The sequence below is a fragment of the Conger conger genome, chromosome 7, assembly GCF_963514075.1.
Source record: "Conger conger chromosome 7, fConCon1.1, whole genome shotgun sequence".
Taxonomy (NCBI): Eukaryota; Metazoa; Chordata; class Actinopteri; order Anguilliformes; family Congridae; genus Conger; species Conger conger.
In genome coordinates, this window is record NC_083766.1 from 15,153,482 (window position 1) to 15,178,031 (window position 24,550).

Genomic DNA, 24,550 nt, shown 5'->3' on the forward strand with positions numbered 1-24,550 from the left:
TAGAAAAGTGCAAAATGTGTATTTTGCTTCTAACTTTAATATGCAAAATTGCCAATACACTTTACATTTACATTTTACATTTACATTTTTGTCATTTGGCAGACGCTTTTAATCCAAAGCGATTTAAAAGTGCATAGGTTCTACCGTAAGTCAAAGCATCACATCCAGAACTCGGAAAATACTCCTGGAATGCTGTTCTAAACAGTTGTCATCATAAGTGCAAATGTTTTTTTGTTTTTTTTGGGGGGGGTTAGACAAGGATAGGGATATCAGAAAGGAGGGGCGGGGGAAATCAGGAGGGTGGACTAAGGTAGAGTTAGAAAAGGTGGGTTTTGAGTCTGCGTCGAAATAGGGGGAGGGATTCTGCTGTCCTGACAGTGGTAGGCAAGTCATTCCACCACTGAGGAACCAGAACAGAAAACAGGCGTGAACGTGCAGCTCGACCGCCAGGTGCACATAGAGAGGGAACCATAAGGCGACCAGAGCTTGCAGACCGGAGTGGTCTAGCTGGGGAGAAGGGAGTGATCAAGGATTGTATGTAAGGTGGGGCAGTCCCCTTAGCAGCCTGAAATACCAACACTAGGGCCTTGAAATGGATGCGTGCGGCAATAGGAAGCCAGTGGAGGCCAATGAGAAGCGGGGTGACATGAGCCGACCTGGGCTGACTGGTGATCAGGCGGGCTGCAGCATTCTGGACCAGCTGGAGGGGCTTGATGGCACACGCTGGGAGACCAGCCAGGAGGGAGTTGCAGTAATCCAGATGGGAGATGACCAGCACCTGGACTAGGAGCTGGGTTGCTCTCTCCGTCAGGAGATGATGGATACGGTGGTTATTATAGAGGAAATATGTGGAGCGAGGGTGAGATGGTTATCAAGGGTCACCACCAGATTCTTTGCTGTATGGGAGGAGGATACAACAAAGTCCTTGACGATCAGTGAGAGGTTGGAGAGGACTTAGTAGGGATGTACAGAAGCTCAGTATTGCCATGGTTAAACTTCAGGTGGTGGGAAGTCATCCACGCAGCGATATCAGCCAAACTACTAAATACTACTAAAAACTACTTCAACATCAATAATTGTGTCAGTAACAATATGTTTGGTAACAATCAAACTTTAGTAATCATTCAGAAACTTATCTTCAGTACAATACTGGGATGCACATCAATGTCAAGCTAACAGGCAGGGAGTGTATCATAATGCTTTGGAACTGTACTTGTAACATAAAGGTCATAGGTTTAATTCCCAGGTAGGACACTGCCATTATTCCCTTACCTAACTAATACAAACAAAACTGATTGTATGAGTAACAATTATTTTGTAATAATTTGTATATGTTCCTAAAAAATAAATGAGTCATAATATTTTTTTCCATTTGTGCCCACATTCAACATATAAAATGTATATCTATACAACAATCTAAAACAATTACTTTGTATATACAGTAGTCCTGTCACCTTAAATAATACCCTTCCTGTGTCACTGAGGAAATTCTGTTTACTATTCTGTAAAAACCCCAGATTCCATGAACATCAGCAAACAAAGACAGTTAACTGAGCAGAGGCAGTTAAAGGTATGGGACAGGTGTGTTTGTCTTTCAGTATCTTTCAGATGGAATTATTGTTAAAGCACAAGCATGGAGGGACTTCAAATCCCAGATACAAAGGGCTATTCATGAACAAGTAACAAAAAGGCTCAGTCTGTGTTCCCTGTCCATCCCACTGAAGGCAAGTGCTCCTTAAATTAGATAACATGATAGTGAACACAGATCAATAATCTGTGGGGAAAAAAATTGGTTGCGGAAAATAAATTCAGGTTGCTCAGTAGTGATTTTGTCGTCACTTGTAGTGTAGTGACTCAGTAGTGACTTGGTTTGTATTTTTTTGTGAGTGTGTGTGTATACACATGACAGATTAGGATTCATATTTGTTTGGGTTTAACAAGTCACTTTCATACTCAATCATTTTTTGAACCCTCAGGAGGCTTGAATACCAAAGAGTCATGAAATATGTATCCATATGGTCGCAGTCTGTAAACACCGAACATTGTGAACTGCATCTGAGTGGGCGACATGCCCGTGAAGGTGATGGCCAGGTCAGAGCAGCAGCTCTCCACTACTTCTATAGGCTCTTGGTTGGCCCGGCTTTGAGAGATAAGGCCGCTGATGCTCTGACTGTTGAAGAGACTTGTGCCCTGGAGGTCCTCCCCGTTCTCAGCGTACACCCCTGCATACTTAAGGCACAGCGCCAGCTCCTTCTCCATGCTCAGCTTCCACAGGCCGTGGCCACGCTCCGGACACCGGAGCGGGTCCTGGAAAGTCTGCACCAGCTGCCGCAGGGCCTCGTAGCTCAGCACAACCCCACTGTTGTACTGCACGTACTCCAGCTGTCCGGACTTCACCGCACGGCCCAAGTAGAAGGGCTGGCTGGAGTCCTTGTCCAGCAGGAGGCGTTTGAGGTTCTCAATGATGGCGAATGTGGTGGCACGCGCTATGAAGAACCAGCGTATGCTCCCGCCGTTCTCGAAAGCATGTATGAGGGCCTTGCGTACCCTGAGCCACTCGTCCTTCTCCTGCAGGTTCACGGCCTCCAGAGACATGCCCGGCTCAGAGGTGTAGAACACAGTCTTGTCACAGTGCTTGGCCCACGTGTCATTGGCGGTGGCCCAGAACTGACGGATGTTGGGCTGCACCATGATGGAGCAGTATACCTGCAGTTTCTGACTCAGCACTTGCTTCATGGCCTCTGGCTGTCTCTGCCAGTCCGCCTGGCTGGGGGCCCTGACGTGGTGGTGCTGATGGAGCACGGTCGGCTCTGTGAATAGAGTCCCCAGAAGGGACAAGAGCAGGCAGAAGAGCGCCCCCAGCATCATGCCCTTCATGAAGGAACTGCCCAGAAATGGCAGGTCCAGGCCCTACTCGGAGAAAGAAACAATAAGCACGCAATCAGCAAGCTGGATATTCCTACAGTGTTTTTTTTCTTGCCTACCAAGTCCATTTTCAGCTGGAATAATAGCCTACGATACTGATGACATGATGTGGGCTAGGTGCTTGTATCATATTGCTATCAGTTGTTCATAAATATTATTAATTGATGCTTATGTTTTGTTCCATTTTGGCTGGGCATTTGGGTAAACGTGACTGAGATATATGGGGCGGTGCTCATTTATGTGAGAGTAACATGTGGCTCGGTACAGTGGAAGGGAAAAGATTTTGACAGTGCACCCTCTATTGTGTAAAGTGTAGAATTACCTGTGGGATCCTGTTGTGCTTTGATTACTCCTGATTTAGTATGGTTTTGTTTGTTTCTGCTATGATTGTAAATACATTCACTAGTATTGCCAATCACTATTACGGTGGCCCTCAGATGACATCTCAGGAAAACAGCCATCAGTTCATAGACCTAAGACGACATATGCAAAACGGCTGTTGGTTTAAGGAAAACATCCCTTGGTCTATGGAAAACACCCTTTGATCGCAGATGTACTTTGTCTGTAGCATGCTAACTGTTGAAAATAACAAAATCACTGAATTTAACCAGCCAGTTACTATAACAGTAGCTGCATGGGTAGGCTAGCTAGCTAACGTTAGCCATGTTAATGTTATTGTAGCGGTGGTTATTGTGTGCGCATTCAAAAGTATAGCTGTGGCTTTCGTGACTTTCGTTAGCCAGTCACCATTATCTTCTTCTGTTTATTTTAATGTTGTTAAACTCACCCCTGAAGAGTTGCATTTTTCTTGCCTACCAAGTTACTCTCTCAATTTTTACATGACATACATATATTATACATCAAAATGTTCATATAAACTTTACAGCTTTACACCAGCTCTACTGGAATGTTGTCACATCAGGATAAACCTGTTGGAAGTTCAGTAAATGAGGAACAGTGAATTCCAAATGGAACAAAGGGAATTCAACTTGCCAATGAACACTTTACAAGTGCCATTCTAAACCGTCCTTCCCAGACCATCACACTGGGACCTTGGTATCGATTGGTCTGCTTTGAAAATAAGCAAAACATTGAGCACACCAGGCCAACATAAACCTTAACTGTTGAGGACTAGGCTCCATTGCTGGCAAGTTGACCTGAACTACTGTTGACACAATAGCATTCAGTTACGGTGGTGAGAGTTGCACTGGGACCCTATGTGGCAACTGAACGCTTCTTGAGGAAAACACGCACACACACACACACACATATTTATCTACACACACATATATCTGTCCGATGATTTTCAGGCGCACATATGACGCATTCTGCCCAGGAAACATGCGTTGTATGTATCAAACTGGCACACGGGGCTAGAACCGCAGTATGTGTATGATCAAGGCAAGTCATCGCAAGATGCACTCATGTCCTTAATGCTTAATGGTGGATCTCACAAACAAAGGGCAGAGATATTATAAGTGTGGCTGATTATGTATTCTGTTGAGTTTACTAATAATGCGAATTCTGTGTCAAATGTCTCCGCATCTAAAGAGCAGATGTAAAGCGAGGCGCAAGACGTAAGCACATATCTATAGTTGGTTGCCGTTTATATAGCGCCTTTATCCAAAGCGTTGTACAATTGATGCTTCTTATTCACCCATTCACACACACACACACACTCACCAATGGCATTTGGTTGCCATGCAAGGCATCAAACAGTTCGGAGCAATTGGGGGTAAGGTGTCTTGCTCATGGACACTTTGACACGCCCAGGGGGGGATCCCACCAACAACAAACGACTGCTGTTACAAACCCCAGAGCAAGAAATCCTCAAACAGATTATTAATAGTAAATATGAATTAATGATTGCAGCCAAGCCATAAAATAATGTATTAAATTAACCAATATCTCATGTGAAGCAATTGGACTGAAATGACGTGCTCAACCGTAGTGAGAGTAACTGAAGTTTTAAAAAAATATATAAAAAAATCAACTGTGTTGCCACTAGTAAAAATGATTAGACTAAATGCAATGATATGCAGCTTTTACTCGCTTTTGTCCATCCCAGAAAGAGCTTGTGTTTGTTTTGATTAGTTATCCCCCCAAACAATCGCGGAAAATAAACGGGGAATATACCTTTACGTAGCAGCCGATACATGGATATTGCCACACGCAATGAAGATATTCAGTGCATTAGACACCTGTTTTAACTGCACTGTTGAACTGCGGTTCAGTTGCTGATTGCGTAACGGGCTGTCGCCTTCGTAACGACCGCAGCAACACACACTCGTCAAGCCACATTTTGCGACCCATTGCCTTTCCTGATTTTTGTGAATTATGAGTCTAAATAAATAATACAAATAAAAATAAAGTTGACCTCCCAAGAGGGTTGGGGGAGGGAGTGGCGGGAGAAAAAAAAAGTAAACAAGATGTTTGCAAGGTGACCCCTCACTGATAAATATGTTGTGCTGTAAAGTTTTGCCTCGTAAGAAATGGCTTACTTTAAGTAACAATGCAGTTATACAAAATAAGAACAGCACAAGTAACCAGTTATTGACTGGAGAAGCAGGGAAAGATTCTTTGATATTTCACCAAATGTAGTGTGGCAGCCAGGTAGCTTTAGTACACTCTTTATACAGCTACGGTTTCGGACATACTAATACTACTTTGATGTCATACACGAGTTCATATGCCGCCAATGTTTCCTAAATGAGTGGTAATTCTGGTTTATCAACCCACATTCTTTAACCGTACATTACAATGGGACAGCTTCCTGCTCCATAAACCAAGGCGTAAATCACTGCAGAGACAGTTTAACCCCCTATAGGGCATTTTAGTTTCGAATTGTAAAAGGCCACCATAATCTGTATCCACTCAAAAACAGAAAAAAGAAATCTACCACTTCCACTTCGAGCTTCTGTAACTTTGTTTTAGGAATATTTAGAGTAATTTTGACTCTTGAAAAACAATAGAAAATATAAGTCCACTCACAATCACTTTGATACTAAGTTCAGAATTTGAGGTCATTTAAAAAAACTGTAGACACAAAACTGAAAACGGATAATCAGTTTAACCTCGGTTAAGGTTTTGAAAATTGCGCACAAACTTGTGAGATTAGCGCCAAAGTGATTGTAAAAAAACTGTAAAAAAACTGTAAAACTGTAAAATATGCGTGTGACTGTGTGTGTTTTTATGTGTGCATGCTATGTGTGAGTTTGTGTGTGTGTACATTTATTTATTAAGGTGTTAGGCCTATACAATACGACTATGACATATCCAGGCTTGAATCCTTTCAATACAATTTGAATAGGATTCGAATAAGAGGAACCATCCAAATATCTGCAGAAAGTGAATGCAGCAGGGGTGATATTAGCTCAGAAGGTAAGAGCAGTCATCGGGCAGATTGAAACAGCCAGGGCTGGTTCGATCCTGCCCTGGGTGTGCCAAACTGTCCCTGAGCAAGACGCCTAACCCCCAAATGCACCCGATGAGCTGGTTGGTGCCTTGCATGGCAGCCAATTGCTGTGAGTGTGTGTATGAATGGGTGAATGAGAAGCATCAATTGTAAGGCGCTTTGGATAAAGGTGCTATATAAATGCAATATATTTACCATTTAATGCAGATGGTGGCCTATTTTAATTGAAGTTACCGGCTAATGTTATTGAACGCATTCAGCAAAAATATTATTTCGCAAAATATCAGTATTTATAAGACATTGAGTGATCATGAAACTTTACTTCGAGATGTTCATTCATTTTCGTATTCATATATCAACCTTATCATTGAAAGTTATGCATGTCAGGGCATTCATCATGCAGTTTTCTTCACCATTCTCCTTATCAAACTACTGCTGCGTGTCAAATACAATTGTGGCAACGGTCAGAGATTATTCGCAGTGCTTGGCTATTAAATCGTAATGCGGTAAAACGCCCCAAATTTATCTGGTCAATTTTAACTGAAGAGACCAGGATTATGCCCTGTAGTCAAAATGTCGCACATGGCGACATTAAATAACGTCTTTATATTCCAAAGGCAAATAAATGTAAGAATTTAATAAACAGAACACTTCGTAAATACAATATTGTAGCTTGGCCTTTGGTTAACTTACCCGCATTTTGTTTCTTCTTAGATTTCTTGACATTTTGTTCCTGTTGTGCCTAAATCCGACTCCCTGTCAGAATCCGACTCGCACCACTCTGTGTATTGTTATTTACTGCTCTGGGGCGAGCTTCCCGATAGCGACGTGTCTGGAAAATTCACGACTTACTTCACGCGCTTGAAAATGTCACGTGTGTTTCCCAAAACATGACGTGAGGAGAATTTTTCAAGAGTAACTCAAAATAGTTATTTGAAGATAGCCTTCCATTTATCACAAAATGTACGTAATTGACATTATACAATAGGTTATTTACTGAAACAGTTTGAAAAGCCTTTTTAATCAATCAAGAAAAATAAAACTTGCATAAGCATTAGAACATATGATCACTCTCCCAAAACTGTCTGGAAAATGTGTGGTAGGGGACATAGATGTTTAGATAGGTCATTGATTTGTCCTATGTCAGTATGATAGTTGAAAGGGATAAACAGGGCACACACAATACTTGGAATCTCACAAATAGTTGTGAAAAAACATTTCAAGAACTACTTGAGTTACCAGTAGATTATAGACGTCGCCTCCCATTACACACACCGGATCTCTCTAAGCTTGGAGTTCCCCAGTTCTATTATTTTATTATATTTTGTCAGCATTGTAGTGTCAAGTTTTTATATTGCCAATACAGTGAACTGCTTGTAAAATGAAAGTGTGTAATTGCTTTTTAACTACTGGTATTTTTTTTTTACATTGTATAACATTATTTGCCATTGTATTATTTATTGATTTATTGATTTATTTTGCTGATCTCTTGGCCTAGTCTCCTGTGTACAATATTCTATATTTGAATGGGACCTTTGGTTTAAAATAAATAAATAAAATAAATTTGGAAATACCAAATTAATAGACTAATGCTCCAAAATCTGTTTTCGTGATTTAAGAAAATGCAGGTAGCCCTCTTTTTAGATATTCTGACATTGGCTACTGAAAAGGGTCTTGTGGTTGCTTTTGTGTAGGTTAATAGGATGACTGAGCAATTTTTGTTCTTTCTGTAATAAGGTTGTTCACCATCTTATATTTAGCCTACTTTTTCTGGGTTACTTTTAATAGGAAATGTTTCCTTTGTAAACCAATTTAAGGGAGATTTTTTTTTAAATTTTGCATCATTTGTCAAAAGTGCATGGTTTGCCACAATGTGGAGGTTATTTGAAAGTGAATTTAGACAAGCCATCATCCACAAATGAACACTGTTGAAATGCAACAAGATTACTGTACATACTTTAGAATACAGTAAGCATAAATGACTGAATGATTACATATTTAATTATGTGTACCACAGCATGTCTAACTTCTTTTACATTATCTTTCAATGTCATATCAATGTCCAATCTTTAACCACCATGAAGTCCATTATATGCTTTATAATGGACAAAATACATTTTATTCAGTGGGTTTAGATTTATGGACCCCTTGACATCTTAGACCCTATGCTGATGAAAAGATAAAAAACCCACTTCTCAATACAGTTGATTTGTGTTAGAATATATGATTATTTTATGATTTACAACAATGCACAATTTAGATGTTGATAGATTTGGAGATTAAAGGGGTGCACTTAGGGTACACTGCCGACATTTTGCTTCATCAATCTTTATTAGTTCTGCATATTGCCCTCAGAGTTTATGATCCAAAAAATGTATAGTTTTACCTATTTTTCATTTATGACTATCCATATTTCATTGCAACATAACATTTTTTGTATTTGACATTTGATGTTATTTCTAGCAAAATTATGGAAATAAACTAAACTAAATTAGTGTTGTTAATGGTACAACCAGTGTCTTGCTTCATTTAAGCCATTTTTCAGTCTCTGTGACTAGCACTGTCGTGCTCAACCGTAGTGAGAGTAACTGAAGTTTTAAAAAAATATATTAAAAAATCAACTGTGTTGCCGCTAGTAAAAATGATTAGACTAAATGCAATGATATGCAGCTTTTACTCGCTTTTGTCCATCCCGGAAAGATCTTGTGTTTGTTTTGATTAGTTATCCCCCCAAACAATCGCGGAAAATAAACGGGGAATTAAAGGGACTGCCAAAAAAGAGAAAATCACTTGCAACTTCCGTGACAAATACCCAGCCATTACGCTTATTGGAGAAATACGATATGTACTGGAACCTACCACACAATGTTGCCATTCTATCCCAGCCATAATTCTGCTCATTGCAACGTTACATCTCGCATTTAATTCAAACGACACTTAACCGCCACGGCTGGAATATGTGCATATTTTGTGCTGCGCTGGATATACTTTTACGTAGCAGCCGATACATGGATATTGCCACACGCAATAAAGATATTCAGTGCATTAGACACCTGTTTTAACTGCACTGTTTAAGATCTGTCTTTTTCGCAAACTGCGGTTCAGTTGCTGATTGCGTAACGGGCTGTCGCCTTCGTAACGACCGCAGCAACACACACTCGTCAAGCCACATTTTGCGACCCATCGCCTTTCCTGATTTTTGTGAATTATGAGTCTAAATAAATAATACAAATAAAAATAAAGTTGACCTCCCAAGAGGGTTGTGGGAGGGAGTGGCGGGAGAAAAAAAAAGTAAACAAGATGTTTGCAAGGTGACCCCTCACTGATAAATATGTTGTGCTGTAAAGTTTTGCCTCGTAAGAAATGGCTTACTTTAAGTAACAATGCAGTTATACAAAATAAGAACAGCACAAGTAACCAGTTATTGACTGGAGAAGCAGGGAAAGATGCTTTGATATTTCACCAAATGTAGTGTGGCAGCCAGGTAGCTTTAGTACACTCTTTATACAGCTACGGTTTCGGACATACTCATACTACACGAGTTCATATGCCGCCAATGTTTCCTAAATGAGTGGTAATTCTGGTTTATCAACCCACATTCTTTAACCGTACATTACAATGGGACAGCTTCCTGCTCCATAAACCAAGGCGTAAATCACTGCAGAGACAGTTTAACCCCCTATAGGGCATTTTAGTTTCGAATTGTAAAAGGCCACCATAATCTGTATCCACTCAAAAACAGAAAAAAAAAATCTACCACTTCCACTTCGAGCTTTTGTAACTTTGTTTTAGGAATATTTAGAGTAATTTTGGCTCTTGAAAAACAATAGAAAATATAAGTCCACTCACAATCACTTTGATACTAAGTTCAGAATTTGAGGTCATTTAAAAAAACTGTAGACACAAAACTGAAAACGGATAATCAGTTTAACCTCGGTTAAGGTTTTGAAAATTGCGCACAAACTTGTGAGATTAGCGCCAAAGTGATTGTAAAAAAACTGTAAAAAAACTGTAAAACTGTAAAATATGCGTATGACTGTGTGTGTTTTTATGTGTGCATGCTATGTGTGAGTTTGTGTGTGTGTACATTTATTTATTAAGGTGTTAGGCCTATACAATACGACTATGACATATCCAGGCTTGAATCCTTTCAATACAATTTGAATAGGCTTCTAATAAGAGGAACCATCCAAATATCTGCAGAAAGTGAATGCAACAGGGGTGATATTAGCTCAGAAGGTAAGAGCAGTCATCGGGCAGATTGAAACAGCCAGGGCTGGTTCGATCCTGCCCTGGGTGTGCCAAACTGTCCCTGAGCAAGACGCCTAACCCCCAAATGCACCCGATGAGCTGGTTGGTGCCTTGCATGGCAGCCAATTGCTGTGAGTGTGTGTATGAATGGGTGAATGAGAAGCATCAATTGTAAGGCGCTTTGGATAAAGGTGCTATATAAATGCAATATATTTACCATTTAATGCAGATGGTGGCCTATTTTAATTGAAGTTACCGGCTAATGTTATTGAACGCATTCAGCAGAAATATTATTTAGCAAAATATCAGTATTTATAAGACATTGAGTGATCATGAAACTTTACTTCGAGATGTTCATTCATTTTCGTATTCATATATCAACCTTATCATTGAAAGTTATGCATGTCAGGGCATTCATCATGCAGTTTTCTTCACCATTCTCCTTATCAAACTACTGCTGCGTGTCAAATACAATTGTGGCAACGGTCAGAGATTATTCGCAGTGCTTGGCTATTAAATCGTAATGCGGTAAAACGCCCCAAATTTATCTGGTCAATTTTAACTGAAGAGACCAGGATTATGCCCTGTAGTCAAAATGTCGCACATGGCGACATTAAATAACGTCTTTATATTCCAAAGGCAAATAAATGTAAGAATTTAATAAACAGAACACTTCGTAAATACAATATTGTAGCTTGGCCTTTGGTTAACTTACCCGCATTTTGTTTCTTCTTAGATTTCTTGACATTTTGTTCCTGTTGTGCCTAAATCCGACTCCCTGTCAGAATCCGACTCGCACCACTCTGTGTAAAAAAAATACACAAAAATACATTCTCCAGTGAAATCATTTTCTTGGTACACACTGTACTGTGTTTCCTTTTTAAATAATCGTATTTGAATGGCTGATGAAAAACTACTGATGTTTGCTTGTGTGTTAAAATGCTGCTTTATATATAGTTCACAGAATGTGTAACATAAATAAGGTTATATTTTGTAACTCCACCTTGTGTGTGTGTGGGTGTGTGCACCTGCATGTTAAAACATACACCAACAACTAAAAAATATAGTTAAATATACTTTTTATCCCATTATGTTTTATAGATTAGATGGGGATGACAGGCACATGATCAGATATAAATAATTGGAACTAGCTTACCAGTTCCTGATTGTTGTAGTTCAGAGTAATCATTTGTTGTTCTCTGTGCAGGTACAGACAGCCTGGTCTAAACTGACAGCACTCCCTAAATGTCACCTATGATGACGAAGCTATCGTGTAAAAAACCATTAACACCAAAAAGAGATGACATGATAGATAATTGATCTTTTCAAGATAGATTTCCCTTGAAGGTATAAAAGTCGGATTCCCTCAGTGGGACACAAAGTAGGCCAGAATCTCCTGAAATACTACCGTTATGTTGTCCTGGGCGCTGTGCTGCATTTTGGCTGTGGTGTGCACTGCACGGTGGACTCCTGCACTATATACAAGTACTAACATGGAGCCCTGGTCAGGTAGGCCAGCTACTCCATCTTTCATCATTCACCTGCATCCTTGTACCATCTCATATTATTATCAGAGAGTGCAACAAGTTAAGCAAAGTGGCTTGGTGGTTTTTTTTAGCTGAGGAGGATTTAAAAAAAGAATAATTCTGATAACAGTTACACAGAAAATCATGCTACAATTCATAAAGTGTAGGACTTTGTGAACTGTAGATTGAATGTGAAGATGACTGACGAATGTGTAATCATAATACTTTTAAACTGAATCTTCCTTTCAAAGTGTGTGATCCAATGTTAATTTTGACAGAACAGGAGCAAGCACAGTTCTGGCCTGTAATTAGCTGTAAACCATAAGGTTTTTTTGTTTCTTGCATAACATTAGACTCATACTGATTTCATATCAAATTGTAATTCTGATGTATTTCATGAAAGCCATTGGTACATTGGTGTTTTTATTAAAGCAAGAATTTTGGAATTTCAGAGGAAAAATGAATACATTGAAAGGAAGTTGAAATAATTGTAATGTGTCTTTTAAGTTGAACATTATATGTTGCCTTGTAAAAAAAAAACGTATCTCTTATTGAAGATAAAGACTTACCCAATTCACCCACTTGAAGCAGAAGGGTGACTAATGTTGTATGATGTCAGCTGTGAACTAAAGCTGACATGTGACACTGCAATTCTTTTCCAATATTTGGGAATTCATGTGGACCATGGGTGTCTATTTGACACCAAATGAGGAAGAAACAGCTGGTGCCATTCTTCTGAATTCATGGACCCCCGTAAAAACATTGCTACTTGTGAATGTTGCAAGTTGCAACCTACTGTGTAGTGCAGCAGAATGGTGTAGTAGATTTTCACATTGTAGGTCAAGTGGTGAAAGCTGGGCAATGTCCCAGCAGATGTGATCCAGAGGCTGGAACCAGAGCTTGAGAAGGCCAAGAACACAGACGTGGGGAATCACCATCAAATCAAAGGTATACACCCCTTCTTGCAGCTGAACAGGAGCAAGCAAACACTGGATGAAACGGAGGGAAAAACCGGCCTGGGGTGGGTTTCCTGATAAAGTCGGATCTTCGGATTAAAGAATAAAGAAAGTTCTCTCATTACATGGGTTTCCCAAACACTCGTTTGACGGACTCTTAAGAGGAACTTAACAAACTTATTTGCCATGCATGCATGCATTCCTGCAAAAGCAAGGCATGAGTAGTAGTGGGCGACATTGCATCAGGTGGTAAGAGCAGTCGTCTGGCAGTAACTTTAGTTGTTACCATTTAGTTGATCAATCTATGTGGAGTTTCACATCACATTTTTCTTAGCCAATTAACACTGAAAATGAAGTGTTCAAAATGTGAGAACATGTCGCGTTATCATTAAACTATAACCATTTTCATTCAAACACACATAATACCTGGTGTAAATAAGACAGCTTCACAGTTACTGTAAGATGTATTTCTTCACTTTGAAGGAGGTAGGCTAGTGACCCCGATAGGCTTCAAGTATTTATGCTAAACATGTTTTGCTAACATGGAACTTGAGCCAGTGAATGCGCAAAAATGAAAATGAAATCAAACAAAGTCAGAAAAATGTTGTATTTCCCAAAATGTTGGTGTTTTCCTTTAAGAGAGAGATCATGAACAAGAGTTTTAAGAAAAAAGTTGGGAAGCTTTTGAAAGCAACATCAGGGGAAATATTTAAAAGCCATAAATAAATTATAAAATGGCTTAATGACTCACTGGTTCATCCGTATCACCTATTGGCTCATAGAGCCATACTGTAGGTATATTTTAAAATAACATTTATCTTTCCAGGCCAGAATGATCCTTTGAAACAGGAAACGTTGAACAACATGGTAAGAGAACATGCATAGATCACACTTGTCCTGCATTTGCCTGTACAATTTAGTAGTAAAATTGTTACAGTACTCTCTGGTTGTATTCATACAGTGTTGTTGCTGTAGTGAGATAACTGTGGGTGTAAAACATGTTACATGTGCAGGCCTGTGTGCTCTACTCCCAGGTGGATGATATTACGGCAGAGCTGCTGAAATTGGCCACAGCAGACAGCCTAGCTACACATGGCTTCCTCCACTCTAGTCAGAGATTACCCAAGGTCAACAAGAGAGGTGAGGACCCAGCCCCCTGCCCTGGGATTCACCATTGCCCTGCCCACTGATAACTCATGGACCCTTAACTGAGAGTTAATGTCCAGTGAGTGAAGTAGCCATAACTAACATGGTCAGTAAAGAGCCATGCTCCAAGTACAGTGATACAACACACAGTAGGCTCATACAGTAAGCTCTAATGTTAGCTAGCTGTTATATTTGGTGTGATCTGGTGTGACCAGCACCAGCAGTAAAGCTTAACATAGTCTAATAAATGATTAGTTTGTGCTATCCAAATTGTGTTAGCCAGGTAGCTAGCACTATGATAAATTGGTCTCTCTTGTTCAACTAGCCAAACTAACGTTAGTTTAGCTAATACCAATGTGTTTCATAAATCTTTATGAGTACAGCTTAGCTAACTAGCTAGGAAGTAACTGTTAGACCTAACAACAGCCACTGTACCTATATTACCCAAGTCAGCTAGTTAGCTAAGTTACCGAAAATATCAGGTAATTTAGCAAAAATATCATCTTAGTTATAACACATGTAATGACACTCTATTTAGTGCATAGAACATCAGCCTGCTCTACATCAAGGTGTATCAGTACAGATCAGACGTTTGAGAACATGCTACAGCCCTGTAGTTTATATTCAGTTTGTGCATAACGAAACTTTCTCATGTATACCCAATTATTTGCATAGCATTAATATTAATATTAATATACAGTAAGAATCAAAGTGATTTGTGGGTGACACTATCATTGAGTGACTGTGAATTCACAGTAGTTAACCATGACTTTGTTTAATTGCTCAATTACATTTGGACAAATGTTAATAATTATGTATAGGCCCATATACATTACGTACATACACTTGTACAGACATACACTGCTGTTACACTTTTATCCAGAATGACATACAGTAGGCCTATATGAATGAGGTCATAGCAATATACACTCTATACTCTACAATATACACTTTATTGCAGGATCTACAGTATCAATTAATCACACTAGTTTAGAAATTGTATGCTAGGTACCGACAGTTTGAAAGAGTAGTACAAGATATTTGGTCCCAAAGGAAATAATGCTTTAGAAAAGTGCAAAATGTGTATTTTGCTTCTAACTTTAATATGCAAAATTGCCAATACACTTTACATTTACATTTTACATTTACATTTTTGTCATTTGGCAGACGCTTTTAATCCAAAGCGACTTACAAGTGCATAGGTTCTACCATAAGTCAAAGCATCACATCCAGAACTCGGAAAATACTCCTGGAATGCTGTTCTAAACAGTTGTCATCATAAGTGCAAATGTTTTTTTGTTTTTTTTGGGGGGGGTTAGACAAGGATAGGGATATCAGAAAGGAGGGGCGGGGGAAATCAGGAGGGAGGACGAAGGTAGAGCTGGAAAAGGTGGGTTTTGAGTCTGTGTCGAAATAGGGGGAGGGATTCTGCTGTCCTGACAGTGGTAGGCAAGTCATTCCACCACTGAGGAACCAGAACGGAAAACAGGCGTGAACGTGCAGCTCGACCGCCAGGTGCACGTAGAGAGGGAACCATAAGGCGACCAGAGCTGGCAGACCGGAGTGGTCTAGCTGGGGAGAAGGGAGTGATCAAGGATTGTATGTAAGGTGGGGTAGTCCCCTTAGCAGCCTGAAATACCAACACTAGGGCCTTGAAACGGATGCGTGCGGCAATAGGAAGCCAGTGGAGGCCAATGAGAAGCGGGGTGACATGAGCCGACCTGGGCTGACTGGTGATCAGGCGGGCTGCAGCATTCTGGACCAGCTGGAGGGGCTTGATGGCACACGCTGGGAGACCGACTTTACAGTGTACTACTCTAAGATTATGAATTCTTTGAGAGGTTTTTATGTTAAACAAGCTGCCCAGTGGTGACATATTGTTTGTTGTAGAGTAAACATTGTACATGGCTGTAGCATGTTGTCAGAAATCAATGCTGATGCCTTGATGGAGACCAGGCTGAATTTCCTGTCTTTTGAGTCTTTCAGCAAATGTAAACATTTAACTTAAAACATCGTTTTTGGGGTTTCAACACTTCATGGGAAATTTAATTTGTATTTACGGAGATAAAGGAGATGAACAGGTTTTCAATGTGTCAGAAAATGGTTACTGTGTCAAAGCAAGCAAAACTGCAATGGCACCATGAACAGCTTCATCCAGTTGAAAAACTTCCATCCAACTATCCACGAACTCAAAAAGTTCAGAATTCAGATAATTTGGGAAACTTTTTGTAAATTCAGTTTTCCGTCATTACATTACATTATTGGCATTTGGCAGACGCTCTTATCCAGAGCGACGTACAACAAAGTGCATACCCATAACCAGGGATAAGTTCGCTGAAAGACCCTAGAGGGAAGTACAATTTCAACTGCTACCTGTACAACAAAGATGAGGACGAGGACCTTATTTTATTTTATTTTTTATTTTTTTTTTGAGAACAAAGAAACAAACAAACAGAGCAAAAGTGACCACTTAACTATCCAAACAAACAGTTAACTATCCAAACACTGCTTACCTAGCCAACTAAAAATACCGATACACAAAGCAAGTCACAGAGACAACAATTAAGGTTCACAGGGAGGTAGGGAGGGATGGGGAGAGGTGCTGCTTGAAGAGGTGTGTCTTCAGCTTGCGCTTGAAGGTGGGGAGAGATTCTACAGTTCTGACCTCAACGGGGAGTTCGTTCCACCACCGTGGAGCCAGAACAGACAGTAATCGTGAGTGTGAGGTGGAGGTTCGGAGAGGGGGAAGTGCCAAGCGGCCTGTGGAGGCTGAACGAAGAGGTCTGGCAGGGGTGTAGGGTCTGATGATTTTTTGTAGATAAGCTGGGGAAGACCCTTTAACTGCTTGGAAGGCTAGCACCAATGTTTTGAATTTGATGCGAGCCATGACAGGCAGCCAGTGGAGGGAAGTAAGCAGGGGGGTGACGTGTGAGTATTTGGGAAGGTTGAAGACCAGACGAGCTGCTGCATTCTGGATGAGTTGGAGGGGTCTGATGGCGGACGCTGGGAGGCCAGCCAAGAGGGAATTGCAGTAGTCCAGGCGGGACAGAACCATCGCTTGGACCAGGAGCTGGGTCGAGTAGGGGGTGAGAAAGGGGCGGATTCTCCGTATGTTGTATAGGAAGAACCTGCAAGACCGGGTCACCGCCGCAATGTTCTCGGAGAGGGACAGTCTGCTGTCCATCACCACGCCGAGGTTCCTTGCACTGGGTGACGGCGTGAGTGTGGTACCCCCGAGGGAAATGGAGAGATCCAGATGGGGAGAGGTTTTAGCAGGGATGAATATCATTTCAGTCTTGCCTGGGTTGAGCTTTAGATGGTGGTTGTCCATTCAGCTCTGGATGTCCCTCAGGCAAGCAGAGATACGGGCTGAAACCTGCGTATCAGAAACCTGCGTTTCCAGGGCTGTGCCACAGATGCCTGTTGCTGACAGGGCAGACAGGAGGATGGAGTGATCCACAGTGTCAAAGGCAGCAGAGAGATCTAGAAGAATGAGGACAGAGGAGAGGGAGGCTGCTCGTGCGGCATGGAGTGACTCACTGACGGAGAGGAGCGCAGTCTCTGTCGAGTGGCCCGATCTGAAGCCAGACTGATGGGGGTCTAGCAGGTTGTTGTTAGAAAAGAAAGAAGAAAGTTGAGTAGAAGCGGCTCGTTCTATAGTTTTAGAAAGGAAAGGAAGAAGAGATACCGGGCGGTAGTTCTGGATGATGGAGGGATCCAGAGTAGGCTTTTTTAGCAGCGGAGTGATGTGGGCCCTCTTGGAGGATGCCGGAAAACAGCCGGAAGACAGGGAGGAGTTGACAAGGGAGGTGACAAATGGGAGAATGTCAGGTGTGATAGTTTGGAGAAGAGAAGAGGGGATAGGGTCAAGGGCACAGGTTGTCGGGCAGTGGCAGAGTAGGAGTTGAGAAACATCAGAGTCTGTAAGGGGGGAGAAAGTGGAAAAGGAAGGGATGGGCCTAGAGGGGGGGAAGGACACAGTGAGGGGGGCGGTGGTTGTAAAGGATCTACGGATGACTGTGACCTTCTCATCGAAGAAATCAGCGAAGTCATCAGAAGCAAAGGAGGACTGAGGAGGAGGAGGCGGTGCATTGAGGAGAGAGGAGAAAATAGAGAAAAGTTTCCGGGGGTTAGAACCGGAGTTCTGAATTTGTGTTTGAAAGTATTTTGCTTTGGCGGCAGTGACAGCGGAAGAGAATGCCGCCAGGAGAGACTGGTCGTCGTGACCGTCACCACCAGTTTTAATAAAATACCCATAACACTGCACATTTTTATAATCCTTGTGCCGTTCGCTATTTATATATATAGGCCAAATTGTAATAGTACATACAAACTATTTTGTAATCACTCAGCCAAAATCAGTTTTTTGGTCATTTGAGCCGCCACATTCGATAATTTTGGACAGAGCATGAATGCATAGATGCAAAGATCATTGAAATTACTGATCATTATTTGACCATCAGACATTTCTGTTCCTTTACCATTTCATATGGAATATTTTATATGATATGGCCTATGAGATCCAGTAGTCCCATAAATAAAAAAATGATTAACTTTTCCCCCATCATTCTGCCATTCTTTCAAAAAACACATTTATAGTGTTAAAATAATAGTTAATATTTTAGGGTGAGTTGGAATTTTAGATTGCGAGCTTGTGCCACAACTTTTACAAGTGGGCAAATCAGAGGGAAACAGAATCCAAAGAATTAAGTTGAAAAATAAAAACAGGTTGATACACAGCGGTTCAAAACTAGACAGATGGAATAAGCAAAGTGCAGAAGTCTAAAATAAAACAGGTCGAACCGGGTATCAACCAGAACTAAATGCTGGAGAGTATCATATAGACGCACAACAATCTGGTGAGGAACTAGACAAACAAAGGGGTTTATATAACACAGGTAACAAGAGGGAATGGCAATCAGGTGTGGGAAATAATCAGGAAGTGAAACGCGGGTGAAACGAATAACAATGAATGAATTAACTGACAGAGCGACTACGGTGTGCTTCTTAGACAAAAGACAAGACAACGAAAAACACAGATCCTGACAATTCTTATGTTCCATCACTGGCATTGCTCTGGCTCTGGTAAATAGAATTTTGTACACAAGATTAGAGTGACATTTATTTACAAGCACTCAAATTTAAGTCATGTTATATTATTTTTCTTTACCATGATTGCCATGCACATTAAGGTAATTTGGGACAGTCTCAAAATTATAACATTTAAAAAAGTTATATATTATTATATTCAAAACTTTTGTATTTATTTTCTTGCATTAATACATCCTACTTTAATATACTTCATAGTAAGACATGCTGTATCATGCATAACACTTCATTTTAACAAATCACAGGTCCAAATCCTATGTCCCTGTACTTATTATAGCCTGTCGCCTACTTCCTGCGTGACCGTTGCCACACCCACTGCAATGAGGTCACATTATAAATGTGATGTGATCATCATCACTTAGTTTATAAGCAAGGTCTTTGCGGTGAAAATGCTGAATGACAATTATTAGCTAAGGAGAAAAACACAAAATACTTAAGGTATCTCAAATTACCTGAATTCACCCTATGTACTTTGCTGGATGGATTTCGAGCACAGCAATCCATCCTTCTTAAATTGCGGGGTAAAAATGTCCATTATGTTTGCTTCTATCAGCAGCTGAAATTGTTCTCAGTTTCTGCATTGATCTCTTCATTCAAAATTAAACAAAGATCATGTGTGTTTATTCATGGTTATGGTGTACCAAATCTGAAATGAGAAAGGAGTTAATGTCCGCCTTGTCAAACCGAAGTCCGCCCTCAACAAACATGAGTTAAATAAGCAAATTTCTGTTGCTTATTGTTTAGAGAAAACAATTAAGAATTAAGAAAACAAATTGTGCCTTTCTATAAACCAGTAGGCTAAACTGCAAGCCAATTTGCAACTGAAATACATCTGCACAAACTATGTTGACAATAAATTAAGTTGTGGCCCTCTTTTAGTTTTGCATGTGGCCCTCTGGGCTTCTGTTGAGTGGCTTCTGTGCTAGACAATCTACCAAGGACCAAGTCTCAGCTTCCTAGCAGAGACAACAAGATTTTCTGCCAAGATTTCCTGGTACTTTGTTGAATTAATTGTGCCATTGACCATTGAATAGTGCCCCTGGACCACTGGCAGCAAAACATAAAAACAGGGGCTTCCTGTCACCTAGTGACTAAGGTACCTGACTGGGACCCAGAAGGTTGGTGGTTCAAGCCCTGGTGTAGCCACAATAAGGTCCGCACAGCTTGAGCCCTTGAGCAAGGCACTTAAACCCGCAATGCTCCAGAATGGATTGTCCCCTGCTTAGTTTAATCAACTGTGAGTCACTTTGGAAAAAAGTATCATTTACATAACATGTTAATTTATTTACGTCTCCAAAGCATCAATGGCCCACCTCCATATTTGATTGTAGGTATGAGGTTCTTTTCTTTTTTTTCTTTTTTTGATGGTGTGTATTGCCAAAACATTTAATTTTGGTCTTATGTGACCATAGCACTCTCTTTCAGTCGTCATTTCAATGCCATGTGGCAAACTCCAGATGCTTGATTTTGAGTTTGTTGGTATGGAGGTGCCCTTTTATGGTTGTTCTTGACCCCAAGATGCAATCGATCTCTGTAATTCAATTCAACCATGATCCTTGGGTTCCTGTCAAGCTTTTACATTTTTTATTATCGCTGCCCTTACAGTGCTAAGTGATATTTTCAACCATTTATGTATTTTTTGGCATTACCAAACTTGTGAATAGATAGGCTACCATCTATCTCTTCGGAATTGACTATTCTTTGGCCAAGCATGCTTGTTATCTGATTTTGATACTTTAGTGTAACAGGAAGTGATGGAATGACATAATATAGTTCTTTTAGACCATGGTTGACCGCATTAAGTAAAATACTATTGCCAATTTCACTTTGTTCGATTTTATTTACAGTAATTGTTAGGGTTGCCAATAATTTTGATACCACTGGTTTTCAGAAAAAAATTGATTACTCGATAAAAAGTATTGAAACACGAGAGTAAATATATTGAAATAAAAGTATGTAGTTTTCCCATATATTTGAACATAACATATAGATTATTATCTGTTATCTGATTATTAGCTGTTTATTATATGCATTATTCATTATCATTTTAATTATCATTATCCAATCACTCTGGACCTGACTGTATATTTAAGGGCTGACTCCCTTTGGATGAATACAAAATTGTAAACATATTGTTCTTTACTATTGATGAAAATTGATGTAAATGTGTCATGGATTGGACAATATTCAAACTGTGGTATTCGGTTCCTGGAACAAAACGTATGTGAAATTTGTTTCTACAGGTTGTTTCTGGAAGTACTGCGTGACAAACTAGAAGCAGCGCCCCCCATGACGTGCTGTGCCTTGTATACTCACAGCTTGATTCCCAGAGCAAATCTCACCTGCCCCATCTCATGGTTCACACACTAGTTTCAGGTTTTGGTATGTAAAGAATTTTGTACATAAAATTGAAACAATCCTTGATCATTGAAGACCTGCATGATGTGGTTTGGTTGACAAAGCTTTGTGTTTTTTGGACCAAACATCTCAATCAACAAATTTCCACACTGCAAGTTTTCACATGTTTTTGTTGTCACACTTTGGATGAATATAAAGCAAATTATTATATTTTATTACTAAAAGAAATGAGAAATGTGTTAAAACTTGGCTCAAGTGCTCATTTCATGTGCAGTATTGTCAAATGCAGAATAGATGAATGCAGTAGCATACATATAAATTGGAAGTATTGGAAAGTATTATTTGAGAAAACATTTCAGATTTTAAAATACTTAATGTATTTTATTATTTCATTAAATTGTCACATGTTTAATGTTCCCCAAATTCAGCATCAAAAAGGATTCATTTCAAAGCCATGTGAACCATTTAAGACTTTAAACACATTGGGGTGTCAAAGCGGTTACCTGGGAGTGAACTGCTTTTAATTACAATTGTTGCTATATTGAAGCTAATTTTGAAAGTAATCAAATCTGTGAAATGTATCTGTATTAAAAAAAAAAGATAAATAATATGCACACTTCAAATATATGTTTCAAATACATGTTTTCCAGCATTGCAGTGTATCCAGAAATGCAAATTCAAATAAAAATATTCAAATCTTATATATTTGTCCCATGTCAGGTTCAAACCCTCATTTTATTAATACAAAAACTAAAGCATCTAAACTAAAGCAAGACTCTCAACTCTCTCTCAAAAAAAAAAAAAAAAAAAAAGAAAAAAGAAAAAAAAAGAAAACCTTGACTTGAATGTCTTTGGAAGAATTACGCCTTTCAGACAAAAATGCCATGCAATTTTTTACCACATAGAGGCAGTATTTAACCAGATGTTGTTCAATGTTCATCATCCTCACAGTGCCACACAGGCACACTGTACATTGACATTTTCAGAATTGTGAAGCTCTTCCAGTCATTACCATTAATATGGCAGGATTCAGAATAGGTCAAAATCCAGACAAACATGCTGCCAAGATGATAAAATGTGAAACAAGAGGCATATGTAATAATGATTCTTTGTTGTTTAAAGAATTTGCCCCAATTCAAGCATTCATTGAATATTCTGAAAATGAAATACATCTATACATGTTTTCATCACCATCATCATTGTCATTATCGCATACTGTATGTGAAATTTCATTAATCAGGATCGGGCTGGATGTGATGAGAAAAGGCAGCTCAACTTGGAACATTAAGTTAGCTAAAAACCTCATTAATATGTTTGTCTTCAGTGCATTATATGTATATTATATACAGTCACTGAGCACTTTATTTGGAATTTATTAGACTTAATATTTTAACTTATTCTTTTAACTTCTGCTGCTGTAGCCTATCCACTCAGAGGTTTCTCCTTAATGTCATTAACAATGCTTTTGCCTGCAGAACTGTGGCTCACTGGATGTTTTTTTCTTTTCGCACCTCTAGAGACTGTTGTGCGTGAAAATCCCAGGAGATCAGTAGTTCCTGAGGTACTCAAATCACCCTGTCTGAAAAACTGCTGAACCTCTTGACCACATCAGCATGTTTTTATGCATTTAGTTGCTGCCACATGATTGCCTGATATTTGCATTAACAAGCTGGTATAGAGTTTTACCTGATAAAGTGGTCACTGAGTGTACATTCACATTGTCAAATCAGAGTGGTGAAGGTACCTGAACTACTGCTGCTCATCTATTGACATGCTGCTAGCTGCCTGAACCGTGGACAGTATCCACTGAACTTTCCTCAATGCAGCCCTGGCTTTACCTTTAGTCATACAATAAACAGAATTATCAGAGGCAATTCCCTGGAAGTGTGGAAGTGAAGCACATTGGGCAATCCCACATACTCATGCTCTATGATGTATTCATGCTCTATGATGGAAACACAGAGATAGAAACATAGACCTACTGACTACTGGATTACTATACAAGAGCAATGCTTCCCATAGATTTTTGATGGCACTACTTGCTATATGAGACGGCCTCAGTTCAGAATATATTGACTTGGGGATGCATACTGTTCAGAGAAGAGGTTTGACAAGAGAAAAGAGTTCAGAGGATGGGGAAGGACACTTATTTCCTTTTGCCAACTACATCCAGGTAGGCTTTCTCAATCTCAATGTTGGCTGGGCAGGTGTGTCGAAACTCCTCTCTTTCATAGGCGTTCTGCAGGTACCGCCAGACCCCTGTAAACTGGGCCGGGATGTCAAAGTCACAATACTTCTTGGCAGCAATCTGAGAAGAAAATATATTGTTGAGTACAAAGAAAATAACCTTTGTTGCAGTACATTCCCTTAAAAAACATAAAGGCAATATCAATATGAAGCTTGGAAATACATGGTCTAGTGTGATCCGAGTGAGCCATATGATGATGACTGAGTTTGAACCATTGTATTTTTCTTCTGCTTCACTGATTTTGTGTAGAACTGAATCACTGATTAATAACAGCATTATATATACATATTTCTAAACCTTCATTTCTACTTTTCATGTGTTAAAAATAACACGAAGTCATGAAGAGATTTAACCTGTTGTCTATTTATATTGTGAAAATTAAGTTGACACAGAACAAGAACAATGTATTGACATAGTACGAAAAGTTCATATTTGTCTAAAAAAATTCATATTCAGCAATAGAGGTCCTAGAGACTGGATAGTATGGATGAGACATATTATTCTACCGATTATCACAAGCATTCAGACCTGACATCCATTGCAATGGACATGAAATAAAATAACTTTACTTTTTAAAGATTTTTTTGTTTGAGCCTCATTTCTACATGTAATATGA

General features: G+C 39.7%; 2 protein-coding genes across 4 annotated transcripts in view; both read right to left on the reverse strand.

Moving 5' to 3' along the window:
• LOC133132741 (chloride intracellular channel protein 2-like) overlaps window positions 1–24,550 on the reverse strand; it is a 48,254-nt gene that overhangs the window by 17,388 nt on the left and 6,316 nt on the right. Inside the window, exon 6 of one of the 2 annotated variants that reach the window (XR_009709166.1) lies at window positions 23,198–23,994. Coding sequence is in view for 1 of the 2 variants with exons in the window: in XM_061248416.1 (XP_061104400.1) it covers window positions 23,833–23,994 (162 nt within the window). In the remaining variant the exon portion in view is untranslated. Of the gene's footprint in view, window positions 1–22,039; window positions 23,995–24,550 lie in introns of those variants that run through there. The other variant, XM_061248416.1, reaches the window with a different exon arrangement.
• Window positions 1,096–7,160, reverse strand: LOC133133676 (C1GALT1-specific chaperone 1-like). Of its 2 annotated transcripts, XM_061249823.1 has the most exons (3): window positions 7,034–7,146; window positions 3,248–3,398; window positions 1,096–2,910 (listed from the first exon to the last, which is right to left on the reverse strand). In XM_061249823.1, the coding sequence occupies exon 3, from the start codon at window positions 2,875–2,877 to the stop codon at window positions 1,954–1,956; it is 924 nt and encodes a 307-aa protein (XP_061105807.1). In that variant the 5' UTR covers window positions 2,878–2,910; window positions 3,248–3,398; window positions 7,034–7,146; the 3' UTR covers window positions 1,096–1,953. The 2 variants fall into 2 exon arrangements, with proteins under 2 accessions (XP_061105807.1, XP_061105805.1); XM_061249821.1 differs by lacking the exon at window positions 3,248–3,398 and having other exon boundaries at window positions 7,034–7,160.

Bases quoted from the DNA above. Each gene is read 5' to 3' on its own strand.
- LOC133133676 (XM_061249821.1), bottom strand. From the start codon at position 7,066: ATGTCAAGAAATCTAAGAAGAAACAAAATGCGG. The intron at 2,911-7,033 runs GTAAGTTAACCA...TTCTCCGAGTAG, and splicing joins TAAGAAGAAACAAAATGCGG to GGCCTGGACCTGCCATTTCT.